The sequence below is a fragment of the Bombyx mandarina genome, chromosome 24 (genome assembly GCF_030267445.1).
Source record: "Bombyx mandarina strain Sakado chromosome 24, ASM3026744v2".
In the NCBI taxonomy this organism is placed as follows: Eukaryota; Metazoa; Arthropoda; class Insecta; order Lepidoptera; family Bombycidae; genus Bombyx; species Bombyx mandarina.
The window spans coordinates 10,022,257-10,041,127 of NC_143230.1; the positions used below are offsets into that span (position 1 = coordinate 10,022,257).

Sequence of the window (18,871 nt, forward strand, 5' to 3'; positions counted from 1 at the left end):
CGGGTGTCCCATGTCTGTTTGCGGAAATGTTTTACAGTTTCTGTTCTGGCAAAAAAAAACCACACTAAATAATTTCGATTAACTCAATGACCGGTCCGACTAAGTACCACAGTTCTATAGTTTCTAAGCAACATTAATGTCTTCATGTCCTAATGTCTTCGGGTCATTTGTAAATGTTTCCTTGTCATTAAGAAGGGCTTGTTTGAGAACCAACAAAGAAAACGAGTACTCATTAGGACAATGTGGACGAAAATTTGACGGTTTTGCTTAGGTGGATGGACGAGCTCACAGCCCACCTGGTGTTAAGTGGTTACTGGAGCCCATAGACATCTACAACGTAAATGCGTCCACCCACCTCGAGATATAAGTTCTAAGATCTCAGTCTAGTTACAACGGCTACCCCACCCTTCGAACCGAAACGCATTACTGCTTCACGGCGGAAATAGGCGGGGTGGTGGTACCTACCCGTGCGGACTCCCAAGAAGTCCTACCACCAGTGATTACGCAAATAAATTTAAATTAAATTTAAAAATTTTTAATATTAATACGTGAAGCAAAAACTTTGTACCCTTTTTTTTTTAAAATTGCGCGGACGGAGAAGTTTGAAATTTTCCACACTTATAGAGAATGTCGAGAAGAAGTGCAGAATACAATATTTTTTTTCAAATTATTTATTAAAAAATACATTAAATCAATAAAGAAAACATTACGCACACTACCATGTATTTGATACACACACTTATATAATTAATATACTCTTTGTTTATTGTCAAACTTTTGTTATTGCTTAAAGTCTGTTGTCAAATTAAGAATAGGTTAATATTGTTTATCTTTAATATTACGAGTATTTGTCTATAGTGTAGTCTTGGCGAAATCTGTAACAATAGAACCATAATAATGTTGAGACTTTTATTTTCAATTAATTATAGTCAAATTTCGACTACTGCGGGACCAGTAGTTTTTTTAATTACTCTACCATGATCGTTGGTAAGGCTAAGGGGCTTATCCAGCTACTCGGGGACCGGTTGGTAAGCTCACGGGCTCAACCTGGCCCAAGACTGCTAACACTGGCCCTAGCAAGAGCAGTGCATCGTTGAATCTACCACCGGATCGCGACCCACTGAGAAGATCCGGCGAGAAACTCAGTGACCTGTCTCTATGGGTTAAACTATATCCGCTACAAGCAATACATTCGTCAGCTTATCTTTAGGCCGACGTGTGCTGCCAACGATAACAAGTGTCCCATAAAATACTGATAATGGACAGGCTTATCTCGACTAATAATTATATAGATAAATATTTGGTTTTTTTGCAAGGAAACACAGTAAATCCGCGGTGAAATGTTAGCGATCGTGCATTATTTAATACTGTTAATAATTGATCTATCTCGGCGGTGGAATTAATTAGCAGCTTTGACTTTAGCGCCGAGGGTCGTTGGTTCGATTCCCACATCGGGCAACCTTTCGTGTGATGAACAGATTTTGTTTGCTCTTCGTTTGGGTGTTTTTTATCTTTATAAATAAATATAAATAAATAAATAAATAAACACAGGGAATCCTAATTTGGGAGCGGATGATCGTGTGCGATTGGTTCCCAGTAATATATATTTATTAATACGCTTTTATTAGCTTCAGACGTATGTATGTTAGTATGTAACGGAATCTTTGAACATGATTTTGACACCCTTCATAACATCGGATTAACTCGAAATTTGGCATAAAACAGATTTAAGGACCGATGACAATTCAACCAAAAAGGGAAATTACTAGGCGCGCCGATCACCTATTTCTCGGATAAGTTACAGACTGATTCAGATGATTTTTTAAAAATTGAAAAAATGATATTGAAATAATTGAAATTCAACTAAAAACTGAAATACAAATACTTAATAGTTTAAAAAATAAAACTAAAAAAAAAAAGCTTTTGTAGAAATTTCAACAAAAAATAAATATTTGGTTGTCAATTGTCAGATTTTGTCTCTTTGCACTTTGAACGTCTTCTTTTGTCTTTTTTTTGGTAAGTGCGAAAATCTGTATGGTTAAGGATAAATTATATTAATGTCTCGATTATATGAGTCTACAAGCCGTACTCGTCCGCTTCGCTGGGCATTTAAAATGAACATTATTATTTATTGTCACTATTATTAGGGAGTCCAACACTCATATAAATATTAGCCTATCCATGAAGTGCATGTATTTTCTACATGAATACCAAGTTTCAAGTCAATCGGATGCATGGTTCGGTAGTTATAACGGAACATCCGTAAAAACCACTGTAGATTTATATGACGGCGCGCCAGGGATGGCTGAGCGGTAATTTCCATCGTCATTCGTATTCGGTAGAACTCAGTTTAGTCAATGAAACCTTTCGAATAATAATTATTGTAACTCAACACATAATTTTCACAATGACAGGGTAAACCGACAGTTTCGTTCCAACATACCGACAGACCGACTGACTGACTGCCTGCCTGAGACGGACTGACTGTCTGTCTGACACGGATTGAGACGGCTCTGTCCACGTACCGCCATTTTATACTCTGGCGTTACGGAGTCTACCCTACATTTTTGTGATATTTATCAAAACAACATTTTATCATTTAAAACAGTAATCAAAACAATGTCTTAATATTACTAAAGTCGTTATCCACGACATATATATATGCAATTAGTATAGACTAGCGACCCGCCCTCGCTTCGCTTCGGAAACATTAAAACACACATGAAACAAAAAAAAAAAAAAAAATTAAAAAAAAGTAGCCTATGTTCATCAGGGACAATGTCGGCTTCTAATGGAAAAATAATTTTTCAAATCGGTCCAGTAGTTTCGGAGCCTATTCGAAACAAACAAACAAACAAATCTTTCCTCTTTATAATATTAGTATAGATTATGCGGAGCCCATTGTGCTGACTATATTAGTTAAGTTGTGGTCCCAATTATATTGATTAAACGAGTGAGATTTTTCAAACGGGAACACGCGATTTTTGCTAAGAGTTAGGCAGAATAGTGACACCTCAATGCTTATCATTAATAGTTATAAATATTTTGATAATATCCTGAATAAAATCATTTTTCCTTACACTATTTTTAATTCAAATTTATTAAAATTTATTTTCAATTTTTTTTTTTAAATTTTCCAATATTTCATCTGAATCTGTCGGTAACTTACGACACGCTGCACATTTAACCTTCAGAAGTATTTGTATTGTTCGAGATGATGCCGTCATCTCGTTTTTACTAACACTCCGCCCGCTACCGGGCCAAAGTTCATTCAGACTACCCAGAACCGTTGCGTTTATAGGCAGCGCGTTTCCAGAGAGATCTGCCCTAAACACGTCATTTCGGATCATCCCGATCCATTAACGGTGCTTTTAGGTACCTCAAGCACCGATCATCGTTCTCGTCGAACCCGTCGCTTGCGACGAAGGGCTCGGTGAGTAAATCAACCCACAGACACAGCCCACTGAGTTTCTCGCCGGATCTTCTCAGTGGGTCGCGTTTTCGATCCGGTGGTAGATTCTGCGAAGCACGACTTTGCTAGGGTTCGTGTTAGCAACGTCGTCAGGTTTGAGACCCGTGAGCTCACCTACTAGCTCGGCGAATCTAGAATAACCCCCCTCGAGGTTACTAGAGTAGGTAGGGGAAAAAGGCCGCTTATAGGCAGCAACAAAATTTTTATTAACTTTCCTAGTTTGCATCGCAACCTGCTCAGGGTCAAAGATCATGAGACGAAAATACAAAGTAACAATTCAAAACGGACATTTCGTATGCAAATCAAAACGAAACGACTCCATTGTTACGACGAATGCGGTCAATTTGATAATATATTTTTAATTAAAAATGACGTTTAAAAGGCTAACCGAATTAATTACACAAAGTATACTATCCGGTCAGGTTATTAGAGCTAAATTTTTTTTTAATTTAATTTAATTTGCGTAATTACTGGTAATTACTGGTAGGACCTCTTGTGAGTCCGCACGGGTAGGTACCATCGCCCCGCCTGTTTCTGCCGTGAAGCAGTAATGCGTTTCGGTTCGACATCGGTTGTAACTATACTGAGACCTTAGAACTTATGTCTCAATGTGGGTGGGGCACTTTGTAGATGTCAATGGGCTCCAGTAACCACTTAACGCAAGGTGGGCTGTGAGCTCGTCCAACCATATACGCAAAAAAAAAAATTATTATATCCTCATCGGTTCTTGACACGTGTGAGAATACTTTTTTTTTTTATTGTTTAGATGGATGGACGAGCTCACAGCCCACCCGGTGTTAAGTGGTTACTGGAGCCCATAGACATCTACAACGTAAATGCGCCACCCACCTCGAGATATAAGTTCTAAGGTCTCAGTATAGTTACAACGGCTACCCCACCCTTCGAACCGAAACGCATTACTGCTTCACGGCGGAAATAGGCAGGACGGTGGTACCTATCCGCGCGGACTCACAAGTGGTCCTACTACCAGTAATTACGCAAATTATAATTTTGCGGGTTTGATTTTTATTATACGATGTTATTCCTTCACCGTGGAAGTCAATCGTGAACATTTGTTGAGTACGTATTTCATTAGAAAAATTAGTACCGGGATTCGAACACTGGTGCATCGCTACATACGAATGCACCGGACGTCTTATCCTTTAGGCCACGACGACTTCAAGACGACGACAAGTCGATCGCATGGAAATAATATACGCTCAAAGTTCCCTTTATATAGATATAACCCTATAAAGCCCTTGCTAGGGCTAGGGCTAGTGTTAGCATCGTCCAACGTCCAACGTTATGTTAGAGCCCGCGAGATCAGATCACCTACTTGTTGGGTTACGTTGATATAGCCTCTCAAGGCTATCGGCTTAAATAGGAAAGAAACAAATAGGGCTCGTGCGAATCAAGAATTTCCGGCACGTCAATAACACGTGCCAATAATTAGCAACGTTGATCTGTACGCTTTGAAAAAAAAACGTTTTAACACGTTATGCTAAATTTGGTTTATAAATAACAAAAAAAAAACGCGCGAAAAACACAAACACACCGCATAAGGTAGCTTGTGTTCGCGTAATTATTATAATAACATGCATATGAGAAATAAAGATTTGTTCTTTTTTTCAGTTTTTTTTATTTATTGCTTAGATGAGTGGTCGAGCTCACAGCCCATCTGGTGTTAAGTGGTTACTGGAGCCCATAGACATCTACAACGTAAATGGGCCACCCACCTTGAGATATAAGTGCTAAGGTCTCAAGTAAAGTAACTACGGCTGCCCTGCTCTTCAAACCGAAACGCATTACTGCTTCACGTCAAAAATAGGCAGGGTGGTGCCAGGCGTCACCCCTGGCTAACCGTGTTAAGTATAAGTATATATAGATGTACAATGCGGCCGTTTACGCTACGAACAACCCCCCTCTCAATTCCTCCCAACATCAGCCTTACCTTTGCCTTTCATGGCAGGGAGCTTCTGCCTGGGCAGCGGGGTTTGTCCCTAACACCTGTTCCGTGCCCATGTAAGGGGGTACAACGACCTATTTAACGCGTCAAGTTGTTCAACGAGGAATAAACGCTGTAAACGTCCATTACGCGCAGAAGTATCTGCGAAGCACCGCTCTTGCTAGGGCTAGTGTTAGCAATTTCTCTCAGTTTGAGTCCGTAAGCTCACCTACCCGTAGCTTAGCTAGAATAGCCTCTTAAGCTACCAGCGAATAGGTAGGGGGAAAAAGCGTAGAATATCCCTTAGAGAGGCAGAAAAACAATACGGACTATACCTATTATAGAGTTGATTGCAGTCAAACTAGGAACTGGTGTGTCGTGATATATTGTAGTACTCTGAATATATCAAGACTTCGTGCACTGAAATCACGACGAATGGACATTAGCGAGACATAATTGTCGGCCATTACCGACATGTATATTACAAAGTTTACCTTGGAAATGTCGTTAGGGCGATTTTGACAATTATTTTTTTATTCTATGACAACTCATGTCTTATTTGAAGCGAAAGAGGGTGTTAGTCATTCTGTTCACCAATGCTCCCAAAACGAAAGAGGAAACTCGAAGAATTCCTTCAGACCCAAACTTAGAAACCCACCTGTAGGTATACGACAAAGGGAAGATCTTCCACCGAGCGGGTGATATTTGCTCGGTAGACCGACGGTCCGAATGTTGTTGTTCGGAACTTGTATATATGCAAGCTTATCTCGAAAATGTCGTAAGCGCGATTCAGGCATCTGTCAAATATCTTACGGCCACACACCTAGTAACGTGGCGTAGTGGCATAGCGGTCATAAAAGTGCATCATAATCCTCCATCGAATTGAGGACGTTTATGTTCCCTTTGCCGTTCGTATAATTAAATAAAAACAAAAAAGGCGCGCCGCCGTTAACCTATCCTAAAACGTAATTACCAAAAACTTGATTCAATTCTTTTTTTTTTTTTTAAACAAAAGCAGTGGTTCTCAAAGTCAATGAACACGTACATAGCATACATATTTATGTACGTAGTAAACAAGGGTGTTCTTTACGTAGCGATAAAATTGTAACAATTTGTTATCCGACCAGGGATCAGGGGGGAGGGGAGGGTCTCAACCAACTAATATTAACATGGCAATGAAATTGCGATCCCCACGATATCAGCTAAAACACCTCTTTGGGAAATGCTGCTCCCCCACAGACACAGCCCACTGAATTTCTCGCCGGATCTTCTCGGTGGGTCGCGTTTCCGATCCGGTGGTAGATTCTGCGAAGCACTGCTCTTACTGGGGCCAGTGTTAGCAACGACGTCAGGCTAGAGCCCCGTGAGCTCATCTACTCGCCCGGTTACGCTGGCATAACCTCCCTAGGTTACCAGTTTAGGTAGGTAAAAAAAAAGAGAAACGCTCAGAGTAATGTAGACATACCTGGTTTAAGTGTCGGATAATGGGAGCCCGGGACCACGCTTTTTAATACGCTTTTATTAGTTTCAGACGTATGTATGTTGGTATGTAACGGAATCTTTGAACATCATTTTGACCCCCTTCAAAACGTCGGATTAACTCGAAATTTGGTATACTTATTAAGGACCGATGACAAATAAATATTAAAAAAAAAAAATTGAAATTCAACTAAAAAATGAAAAATAATTTATATTGTACACTTTTCCCCTCTTATACATCGTATTTCTCTCTGCTAATGCTGGTTTGCTGGAAGAAAACTCATGAATGAGTTAAGCTCGCATTTGTACATAGTATCTAGACATTTCTTTTAAATCTGTTTTTATTGTATTTTCTTTTTTGTGTACAATAAGTATAAATATAAATATTAAAATAAATAATAGCTTGAAAAAACGCTTTTATAGAAAATCGAACTAAAAAATAGAAAATAAAATGGGCGTCGTGGTAGAAGCTAAAACAGACTGCCCAAGACCGATGTAAATGGAAGGATTTGATTCGAGCCCTACACCCCAGCAGAGGGTAATGAGAAAGAACAAATAATAATAATAATTTATTTTCTCTTCTTTATTTATTGCATATATGGGTGGACGAGCTTACAGCCCACCTGGTGTTGAATGGTTACCGGAGCCCATAGACACCTACAATGTAAATGCCGCCACCCACCTTGAGATATGAGTTCTAAGGTGTCAGATTAGTTACAACGGCTGCCCCGCCCTTCAAACCGAAACGCATTACTGCTTCACGGCAGAAATAGGCAGGGTGGTGGCATCTACCCGTGCGGACTCACAAGAGGTCCTACCACCAGTAAGTACCTTCTTCAAGCAACATATTTGTTTAGTTCATCAACAGATTTTCCTACCATCGTTTCCAGATTAGATTCGATTCCCGATCGAAGTCACTATCTAACTCCGCTAAAGATATTTCGCCTTTTCGCATTAAAAGTGTACAATTTCCAAAAATATTCGAAATTGAGTTAATATGCGTAAACATTTGGTATCACCAGTATTTTTCTCATAAATACTGTCAAAAGAGCGTAGTTTAGTTTTATTTTTTAATTATTTTAGTTTACCTATATTTTGACTACTATTAACAAAATTAATACATAATTTTATTTTAATTTAAAAGACAGATAATATAACTACTAAAAAATAAAAATAAAATGTTGCAAAAATGATTAATATAAAAAATTTTACATGTTAAACATTTAAAACACTCTCCTGTAAAATTTGCAAGTTCTGAGATTTTTATTTTATTGCTTAGATGTGTGGACGAGCTCACAGCCCACCTGGTGTTAAGTGGTTACTGGAGCCCATAGACATCTACAACGTAGATGCGCCACCCACCTTGAGATATAAGTTGTAAGCTCTCAGTATAGTAACTACGGCTGCCCTGCCCTTCAAACCGAAACGCATTACTGCTTCACGGCTGAAATAGCCAGGGCAGTGGTACCTACCCGCGCGGACTCACAACAGGTCCTACCACCAGTAATTACGCAAATTATAATTTTGCGAGTTTCACTTTTATTACACGTAGTTATTCCTTCACCGTGGAAGTCAATCGTGAACATTTGTTGAGTACGTATTTCATTAGAAAAATTGGTACCCGCCTGACAGTTTTAATGCGAGAAGACGATTTATGGTCCTAGCTAAATTTTCTTTTTCAGCTTATTTTTAATATAACACAACGAAAAATACAGTAGCTAGTTAGTTAGTCATTTATTATCACTTGTCAATTTATGTTTGCTTAATGACTGAAGTTTAAAAATTTATAGCCAAACTACTCACATTCGTAAGCATAACCATATATCAGTTAATTATTTACACACATATCGCAATTATAGAATTGAAGTCATTAAATTCAAAATTTTTTTTTTAATTTATTGCTTAGATAGGTGGACGAGCTCACCTGGTGCTAAGTGGTTACTGAAGCCCATAGACATCTACAACGTAAATGCGCCACCCACCTCGAGATATGAGTTATAAGGTCTCAGTATAGTAACAACGGCTGCCCCGCCCTTCAAACCGAAACGCATTACTGCTTCACGGCTGAAATAGGCGGGGCGATGGTACCTACCCGTGCGGACTCACAAGAGGTCCTACCACCAGCAAATTACGCAAATTATAATTTTGTGGGTTTGATTTTTATTACACGATGTTATATTCCTTCACCCTGAAAGTCAATCGTGAATATTTGATAAGTACATATTTAAATAGAATTTTTTTTTGTAAACGTAAAAAATGTAATTGAAGTATTGAAAAGATTCCATATTGATTTTAATACTATAACCCTTAAAGCACATACCTTATAAATCAAGGTATCCGCTTGATTTAAAAGAGACGGAACTATGTAGGTACTTTGTCTCTTTTTTTAACCACAATTGAAATTTTATTTTTAACTAGCTGACCCGGCAGACTTCGTAGTGCCTCAATCAAAAAATAAAAGACCTAAACTTTTGTATAAAATAAACTTAAAACAAACAAAAGGAATCCGTCCGACGGGGGACATTTAAAAAATTGTTATTTTTATTTAATTCCGAGCATTTTCATATTTATCTACCTTTTAAACCTTCTCTGGACTTCCACAAATAATTCAAGACCACAATTTTAGCCAAATCGGTCCAGCCGTTCTCGAGTTTTAGCGAGACTAACGAACGGTAATTCATTTTTATATATATATAGCGACCCGCCCTCGCTTCGCTTCGGAAACATTAAAACATACATGAAATGTTCATCAGGGACAATGTCGGCTTCTAATGGAAAAAGAATTTTTCAAATCGGTCCAGTAGTTTCGGAGCCTATTCGAAACAAACAAACAAACAAACAAATCTTTCCTCTTTATAATATTAGTATAGTATATAAGTATAGATATAGATTTAAAAAAATGTCCTTGATAAAATAATAGAATTCTTAAGTCGTATAGGTATAAAACGCATTTTCTTAAATTTTTAGTTAAGCCACTTTATTTCTATAGGTGCGATATATTCTGTCTGTTTGTCTGTTTGTTCTGTGTATTTGTTCTCTCGGTCTGTCTGTGTGAAGGATGTCTTTTTTTTTGTCCCTACCTATGCTGATAGCCTTGAGAGGCTATTTCAGCTTCTCCTTAACGTGTAGGTGAGCTCACGGGGCTCAAATCGCAAGTGTTGCAACACCGGTCCTTGCAAGAGCAGTGCTTCGCAGAATGCAGAATCTACCACCGGAGAAGATCTGGCGAGAAACTCAGTGGGCTGTGTCTGTGGGTTAATTTACTCGTCGGGCCCTGCGTCGCAAGCGACGGGTTTGAAGAGGACGGTGACCGGTGCTTGAGGTGCCTAAAAGCATCGTTAGTGGATCGGGAGTATCCGTGATGACGCGATAAGGATGTCAGTGCAGAAATTACATACGACGAGAGGCGTGAATGGAAATAAAGGACATTCTGCGTCGACCCCACATTGTGGAGTAAGGACAAAAAAAAACAAGACCGTATTTGTTTGCTTGCGCAAGATCCATCCATCCAAGATATGCATTTGCAAAAAAAAAAAGACAACGGTTTTCTTTTCCTGCCAAGTACGCGAATGAAATCACAGACAAAGGGCTAAAAATCAAACATCCAAATGCCTCCTACATTTGCCAATAATGAACTGCTCAAATATATTTTTTCAATACGCTTTTATTAGCTTCAGACGTATGTATCTTAGTATGTATATTTGTAACAGAATCTTTGAACATGATTTTGACCCCCTTCAAAACATCGGATTAACTTAAAATTTGGTATACTTATTAAGGACCGATGACAATTCAATATGAAAAAATAATTGAAAAAATTTAAATTCAACTATTATAAAAACTGCAAGTTTAAAAAAACTAACAAAATACGTTATTATAGAAAATCCAACTAAAAAATTGAAAATAAATTTTAATAAATTTGAATTAAAAATAGTGTAGGAAAAACGATTTTATTGTAAAAAAAGCGTGGGGTGCATGGTATAAATATTTTATGAACAGATATAGTAGAAGGGTTACATTGATAATATCCTGAAAAGCACCCCACGCTTTTTTACAACACAATCATTTTTTCTTACACTATTTTTAATTCAATTTTTTTATTTTTTTATATAGCTTTATTATAGACTGACTCGGTGGTCGAGTAGTTAAGCAGCCTTGACTTTTGTGTCGAACATTGCGGGTTCGATTCCCACATCGAGCATACGTTCATGTGATGAACAGGTCTGTTAGCTCATTGTCTGCGTGTTGATAACCTACATATTTTAATATATGTAGTATATATATTTAAAACGTATATAAGTACGTATGTAAGTCTTTGACCGTATCTAAGTCCGTAAAACAGGGAATCCTAATATAGAGCCGGATGACCGGGCGTGATTTGTTCCTAGTTATTATTACTATTATTTTTTACTGCATAGATGGGTGGATGAGCCACGGCCCACCTGGTGTTAAATGGTTACTGGAGCCCATAGACATCTACAACGTAAATGCGCCACCCACCTTGAGATATGAGTTCTAAGTTCTCAAGTACAGTTACAACGGCTGCCCCGCCTTTCAAACCGAAACGCATCACCGCTTCACGGCAGAAATAGGCGGGGTGGTGGTACCTACCCGCGCGGACTCACAAGAGGTCCGACCACCAGTTTATTATTATTATTTACTATAAATATTACGCATTTACATGTATCCCAATAATGTATACGCTATTATATATATTAGTGGTAGAGCGTAATGTGAGCCCGCACGAATGCATACCACGGACCGACTTATCAACATCTGAGCCGCGAAACAGTGTGAGACAACCAGTATACAATGCAATTGTAACGCCGGACTGATGTCACAATATTGGTAAGCACGTCACGTATTCGACCCAGTGTGATTATATTACGAGTTTTTTAACGTTCTCTATAGCGTAAAAGTTTTTTTTTTATTGCTTATATGGGTGGACTAGCTCACGGTCCTCCTGGTGTTGAGAGGTTACCGGAGCCCATAGACATTTACAACTTAAATACCGGCACCCACAACGGCTTTGAGAGGTTACCGGAGCCCATAGACATTTACAACTTAAATACCGGCACCCACAACGGCTGCCCCGCCCTTCAAACCGAAACGCATTACTGCTTCACGGCAGAAATAGGCAGGGCGGTGGTACCTACCCGCGCGGACTCACAAGCGGTCCTACCACCAGTAATTACGCAAATTATAATTTTGCGGGTTTGATTTTTATTACACAATGTTATTCCTTCATCGTGGAAGTCAATCGTGAACATTTGTTCAATACGTATTTCATTAGAAAAATTTGTACCCGCCTGCGGGATTCGAACACGTTAATTGAAAGTTACCTCAAATTTGTATGGACTCTGAACGTTTGTCTACGTTTGACGCTAGGGGCGCTGTTCCAACTGCATACAAACATGAGTTAACTTCTACGCTATCGGGAACTTTAAAAAACTCTCACTAAGCACATAGACGACGGAGCAACGCAGAGTCGCCATCGCCCGAAACATGTCTTATCGGAACCACCGGATCCACTCTCAGTGCTTACAGGCGATGAAGATGTTTTTTTTATGATTTAAGGATTACTGGTGGCCCGAAGGCCTTTCCAGTTTCACCAGGACAGGTGGGCGAGCAGAGACTCAGCCAGGAGGGGTGGGATTTGCTAACAGCTGCCCGAGCGCCTCCGAAGGAGACCTAACAACTCAAGAGCAGCTGCTTCGCGAATGAATCTACTACCGGATCGGAATCGCGACCCTTTGAGAAGATCCGGCGAGAAACTCAGCGAGCTGATTCATGGGTTAGGTTGCACGTCGACCTCTTTGTCGAGTTCGACGAGTACGGTTACCGGGGTCTCTAAGCCTGCTCCTAGTATTAGAGCTGAAGGCGTCTAATGCAAAGGTTATTGGATCTGATGGATCCGTAAGGGCGTGGGGCGATGAAGAGTTCGACGAGAGAACTAACCCATAGACACAGCCCACTAAGTTTCTCGTCGTACTTTCCTAGTGGATCGCGATTACGATCCGGTGGTAGATTCAGCGAAGCACTGCTTTTGCTAAGGACTAGTATTAGCAGATTCTCTCAGGTTGAGCCCGTGAGCTCACCTACCTCGTCTGGTACCGTATCTGATGAAAACGAGATTGTCACGGCTCCATTAACCACTACATCTTCAGTAATACAGCTTTTCTTATGCTTAGTTGGGCAAACGAAGTCACGGCCTACCGATTACTAAGTGATCACAGCAGTCGATAGACATCAGCAACCGACCTTGAGGAATTCGCGACAAAAGTACGCCGATCGGTGATAACAGTCCGTGCGGGCTCACAAAACGCTCATCCACAACCAAATGACATTATGTACACTTACTTGATGTATCGTTATAACGCCAGACTGTTCTGTCATTTTCCTTCACAAAAACAAAACACTTAAAAACTATTATCACAGATTGAATAAATAATAAATTAATGTTACGCTATGTAATTAAAACAATAATAACAGAACATTTTCGATCAATCGTCTTCAACGTCCAGATCCCACATGTTCGCTAAGCCCGATAATAAACTTCGGATAACCGAATCGACGATCTTATTCAAAAATATAAAATAGTAGAACAGAATCCACCAGAATTCGATGAAAACACGAAAGTCGGCGGTTAACATTTAATAGGCGTGCGTATCGCGCGGCGGTCGGCCACCGAATGAAGCCGTGACATTTCGAATTCTGCGCGTGCGCAAGCTCTGCGAGGTGTGGCGCGATTTCTATGCCTCGTTTGAAATGAAATAGTCTATTGTGCAGATTGTGCTCGGTAATACTAATATTATTAACTAGCGGCCCGCTCCGGCTCAGCTCGGGTCTTTAACAAATATTTCAACGATTCAAAGAACACTTATTGCGGCACAACTATAATAGTTAGACATATGCTGTCGCGACACTTTATGTAAATAATAATGTGTTCTACAAATTCGTAGTACATTATTTTATTCTATCATCAATAGTTTTCGCAGGGCACGCGATGTAAAAATATTTTAAGTAATTTTTTTTACACGTTGGGTTACATTATTACAGTTTATGTAAGGATCCCTAATTTTTTTCAAAAAACATTATCATCGTCTATGTCACTCGGGAATAGTGTAGCTTCCAAACAGTGAAAGATTTTTTCAAATCGGTTCAGTAGTTTCGGAGCCTATTCAATACAAACAAACAAACAAATCTTTCCTCTTTATAATATTAATAATATAATAATAATTAATATTAATAATATATTAGTATTAGTATATTAGTATTAAGTATAGAAGTATAAAAACCTAACAACTCGAGAGTAGCTGCTACGCGAATGAATCTACTACCGGATCGTTTTTAACTTCTCGACCGTGTAAAAGTTAACTCAAATTTGTATGGAGTTGGAACAGCGCCCCTAGCGGCAAACGAAGGAACACTGTTTCGACTCCATACAAACTTGAGTTAAATTTTACGCAATCGAGAATGCTAAAAACTAAGCACAGTGCTCTCACAACCTTAGTTTAACTAATTTATTAACCACTAAACTGTAGTAAGCGAGTCGAGTGGCGCATTGCAAACGGTGCATAAAACAATATTGATACGCGGGACATTATCATTCAGTGTTCACGGCTACATCGCTAAGCGAAATTATTATTACGTTAAATAAGATCACTGGTGGTAGGACCTCTTGTGAGTCCGCACGAGTAGGTACCGCCACCCTGCCTATTTCGGCCGTGGAGCAGTAATGCGTTTCGGTTTGAAGGGCGGGGCAGCCGTTGTAACTATACTGAGACCTTAGAACTAATGTCTCAAGTTGGCATTTACGTTGTCGAGGTCCATGGGCTCCGGTAACCACTTAAGGCCCCTAGCTCGTCCACCGTCTAAGCAATAAAATAAGCAAAGAACATTCATCATCATCATCATTTCAGCCTATCGCCGTCCACTGCTAAACATAGGCCTCTCCAATAGATTTCCAGTGCGACCGGTCCATTACCACCTGCATCCAACGAGACCCAGCGCTTTTTACTAGGTCGTCGGTCCATCTAGTAGATGGCCGTCCCACACTGCGCTTGCCAGTACGTGGTCGCCACTCCAGGATCTTTCTGCCCCATCGACCGTCCTCTCTTCGTGCTATGTGGCCAGCCCATTGCCACTTCAGTTCACTAATTCTACGGGCTATGTCAGCAACCTTAATTAATTAAGCAAAGAACATTAATTAGTAATTATTTTATCGCGGTAACAATTAAAGACATTTGATTTATTTAATTACATTTCTTTAATATTAGTCATTCAGTTGTTATTTCCGAGGGCTGATAGCGAACAAATAGAATTTCTTATTTGACAAACGAAATATCTAAAATACAACGTTAAAATATTCTCGAAATCATTACATAGTTTAAAAAACAAAGTCGCTTTCTCTGTCCCTATATCCCTATATGTATATGCTTAAATCTTTAAAACTACGCAACGGGTTTTGATGCGGTTTTTTTTAATAGATAGTGATTGAAGAGGAAGATTTATATGTATAATAACATCCATTAAATAGTGGAGAAATCAATAATAAATTACAGTTTCCGAAGCGAAGCGAGGGCGGGTCGCTAATTTCGAATATAATAGTATCGAGGGTTGACAGGTTATTTGGTTTGAGCGACATTTATTTTTGTAATCAAAGGTCCGTTTTTTTTTTGGTATTACATATTAGCATCAACAATTCGATGTTTTTAATTAAACTTCAATTAAGTTTACCAAATTCAAATTCAAAATCATTTATTTCAACTTAGATGTCAGTATAAGACACTTGTTGAATGTCAAAATATAAATAACAATGTTAACTCTACCGCCGCGCCGGTTCCAAAAAAAGCCACAGTCCTGAGAAGAACCGGCGAAACAAACTCAGCGGGCTTTTTTTTTGTTTTTTCTCAAATATTTTCTTTTCTTTTTAAATAAGTAACAATATTTGCAATAAACGAAAAAACAAGCCTTATTAATATACCTTACATATAGCCGAAGAATTTTGTTTTGTTACGATTTTTTTTTTCAAATTATAAACTTTAAATGGTTCTCCTGTAAAGATACAAAAATGAAGAAAAAAAACGCCATATTGAATCGTCAATGTGTAGTTTTAATTAACCCTTTCAGTGCTGAGCTCACTATCAAATATTTCGGAGAAATCGCTAAAGGATTTTTGAAAAAATGGACTCTAATTTCGTAGCAAAATACATATACTATTTATAAATTTTAATAACTTATTGCAAACGTTATATTATGTACATGAGCGCGTTAAGACACGTCCGCACAGGTCAATACGTAATACCTATAATCAAACTGCGCAATTATAGTCGGTATTCCGACGCGACGCTCCGCACTTTATACGCGTTAATAGAGGTACGATCTATCGACGGTTCGCGCTCAACCATGTCGGTTTTTCGATTAAAAATCTTCGTAACCGATTACCGGGACGAACATAAAAAAAAAACTATAATTTGATTCCTAATCCCCAAACGAAGCGAACAACACGCGGTCGTTACCTACTGTCTTTTGCTATGGCTAGTAGCCTAAAAGCTATTCCAGCTAGCTACACGCGGACCGATAATGCCAACTTAACTAACCGCATTCGTCGAATTCTCCAAAGAGTTCAAAGTTCAACCTAACCCATAGATAAGCCCGCTGAGTTTCTCGCCGGATCTTCTCAGCGGGTCGCGATTCCGATCCGGTGGTAGATTCAGCGAAGCACGGCTCTTGCTTGGGTTCGTGTTAGCAACGTCGTCAGGTTTGAGCCCCGTGAGCTCACCTACTAGTTAAGGTTCCGCTGATATAGCCTCTCAAAGCTATCAGCTTAGGTAGGAAAAAAAAGGCACTAGATTTATTCGCGAAGCAGCTGCCCTTTAGTTGTCAGGTCTCCTTCGGAGGCGCTCAGACAGCCGTTAGCAAATCCCTTCCCCTCCTGACTGAGCCTTTGCTCACCCGCCTGTCCTGGTGAAACTAAAAAGCCCTCCGGGTCATAAGCAATCCTATCTACCCTTCAAAAGCAAACAATGCAAGACAGAAAGTTACCTCTACTTAACAATTTACCCTAACGGTCATGTCGCACGGGAAAAATCGCAATTGCTCACCCCAGGGTCGGGTGTCATTTGATAAAATAATATCTGGAAATGCAATATTCATACAGTATCTCTGATTCGTATGGACACCAGAGTCCTTCTGTACCAGGCAACCGGATATTAAAACGGTTTTCACGAACAGATGCGAGCTATAAACGTGGAAGGGTAGATAGAATAGGAAAATCCATTTATTCGATATCAAATGAATGAATGGCTGAATATGGCGACAATTAGATTAACATGCGACATTTATCTTTGTAATTAAAGGTGCGTTTTATTTGGTACATATATTTATGTTTTTAATTGAACTTCAATTAGGTTTACTTTTTTTTTATTATTGCTTTACGGCCCACCTGGGCCATGGCCCACCAAGAGTTAAGTGGTTACTGGAGCCCATATACATCTACAACATAAACGCCGCCAGCTACCTTAAGATTATGTAGGTCCTGCGACCTCTTGTAAGTCCGCACGGGTAGGTACCACCGCCCTGCTTATTTCTGCTGCGAAGCAGTAATGCGTTTCGGTTTGAAGGGTGGGGCAGCCGTTGTAACTATACTGAGACTTTGGAACTCGTGCCATATCTACTGACTGTGGCGACCAATACACATTTCCGCTCGATTATGTCCTTAAAATAATTAATAAAGAAAACGAGTTCATTATGACCAAAAGCGTGTTTACGATATAACCACACACTATAACATCGGCCATAATATGTGAATATATCACATTCTGTCTCAATTACCGACATTGAAAACATACGGTCACACAGAATTGTGTTAGCAATGACCCGGTTTACTGACGATCTTTGAACATGAGCCGATATTGGAAACGAAATCGAAAAACTGGTTGTAGCAAACAAAAATATACACAAATTTATTCTTCTATACCTTATATCCATACATATATGATAAATGTGAAAGTGTATTTGTTTGTCCTTCTTTTCCAGACGTCGAAACAAAGCAACGGGGTTCGACATGAATATTGTGGATAGTCACATTTAATCCCGGAAAATAAATAATAGTTTAAAAAAAACTAACAAAATAACCCTTCTACTTATATCTGTGGTTTTTCTTACACTCTTTTCAATTCAAATTCAAATTTATTTTCTATTTTTTAGTTGGATTTTCTATAAAAGCATATTCTTATTTATTTTTCATGTTTTAGTAAAATTACAATTTTTTTTTTTTTTTAAATGTTGTGTTGTCATCGGTCCTTAAAAAGTATGCCAAATTTCGAGTTTATCCGACGTTTTGAAGGGGGTCAAAATCATGTTCAAAGATTACGTTACATACTTACTAACATATATTATACGTCTGAAGCTAATAAAAGCGTATTAATATCACATTTCCACCGGAAAGCTACACTGATATTTTTCGCGCAGACCAAACCCCTAGTAACAGCTAGTCTTTCTATATACTCAGTAACCATGCTTATAACGCGGCATTTTTATAACGCGATTTCCTTTCTTTGGTACAGTCCGCGTTTTTAGGCCATATAACGCGGGAATCTCCCGCGTTTATGTACTGTGACATTTATAATGACTTGTTCATTTCACAACTAATATCGCATTACGTAGGCCGCTTTCGAGAAAATTCCCCGAGCTCAACCTATTGCATGATTCCCTGTCTACCCCGGGAAACACGTCAAGTTCAATCCTATCCACATGATCTTAAGCTTTAACAATCTTAAGCTTTTAAAATTACTAGTAAATAAATAAATAAATATTTACTAACAATCACGCCACATTAACTGGTCCCGTACTAAGTTCGTAAAGAACTTGTGTTACAGGTACCAGATAACGGAAATAAATGTAAGGTTTTTATTATACACATACATATATTTAATATACATCCATAACCCTGGAAAAGACATTTTATATTT

At 38.9% G+C, this 18,871-nt stretch overlaps 1 protein-coding gene and 1 long non-coding RNA gene across 3 annotated transcripts in view; one reads left to right on the top strand and one right to left on the bottom strand.

Moving 5' to 3' along the window:
- Positions 1–18,871, top strand: part of LOC149500060 (uncharacterized) — a 255,500-nt gene that overhangs the window by 140,061 nt on the left and 96,568 nt on the right. The window lies entirely within an intron of this gene.
- Positions 1–18,871, bottom strand: part of fbl (pantothenate kinase 3 fbl) — a 57,029-nt gene that overhangs the window by 14,307 nt on the left and 23,851 nt on the right. The window contains exon 1 of one of the 2 annotated variants that reach the window (XM_028175032.2): positions 13,257–13,701. The exons of the other annotated variant lie outside the window; for it this stretch is intronic. Within the exon in view, the coding sequence (XP_028030833.1) occupies positions 13,257–13,292 (36 nt within the window). The 5' untranslated portion in view covers positions 13,293–13,701. Of the gene's footprint in view, positions 1–13,256; positions 13,702–18,871 lie in introns of those variants that run through there. 2 annotated transcript variants of the gene reach the window in all.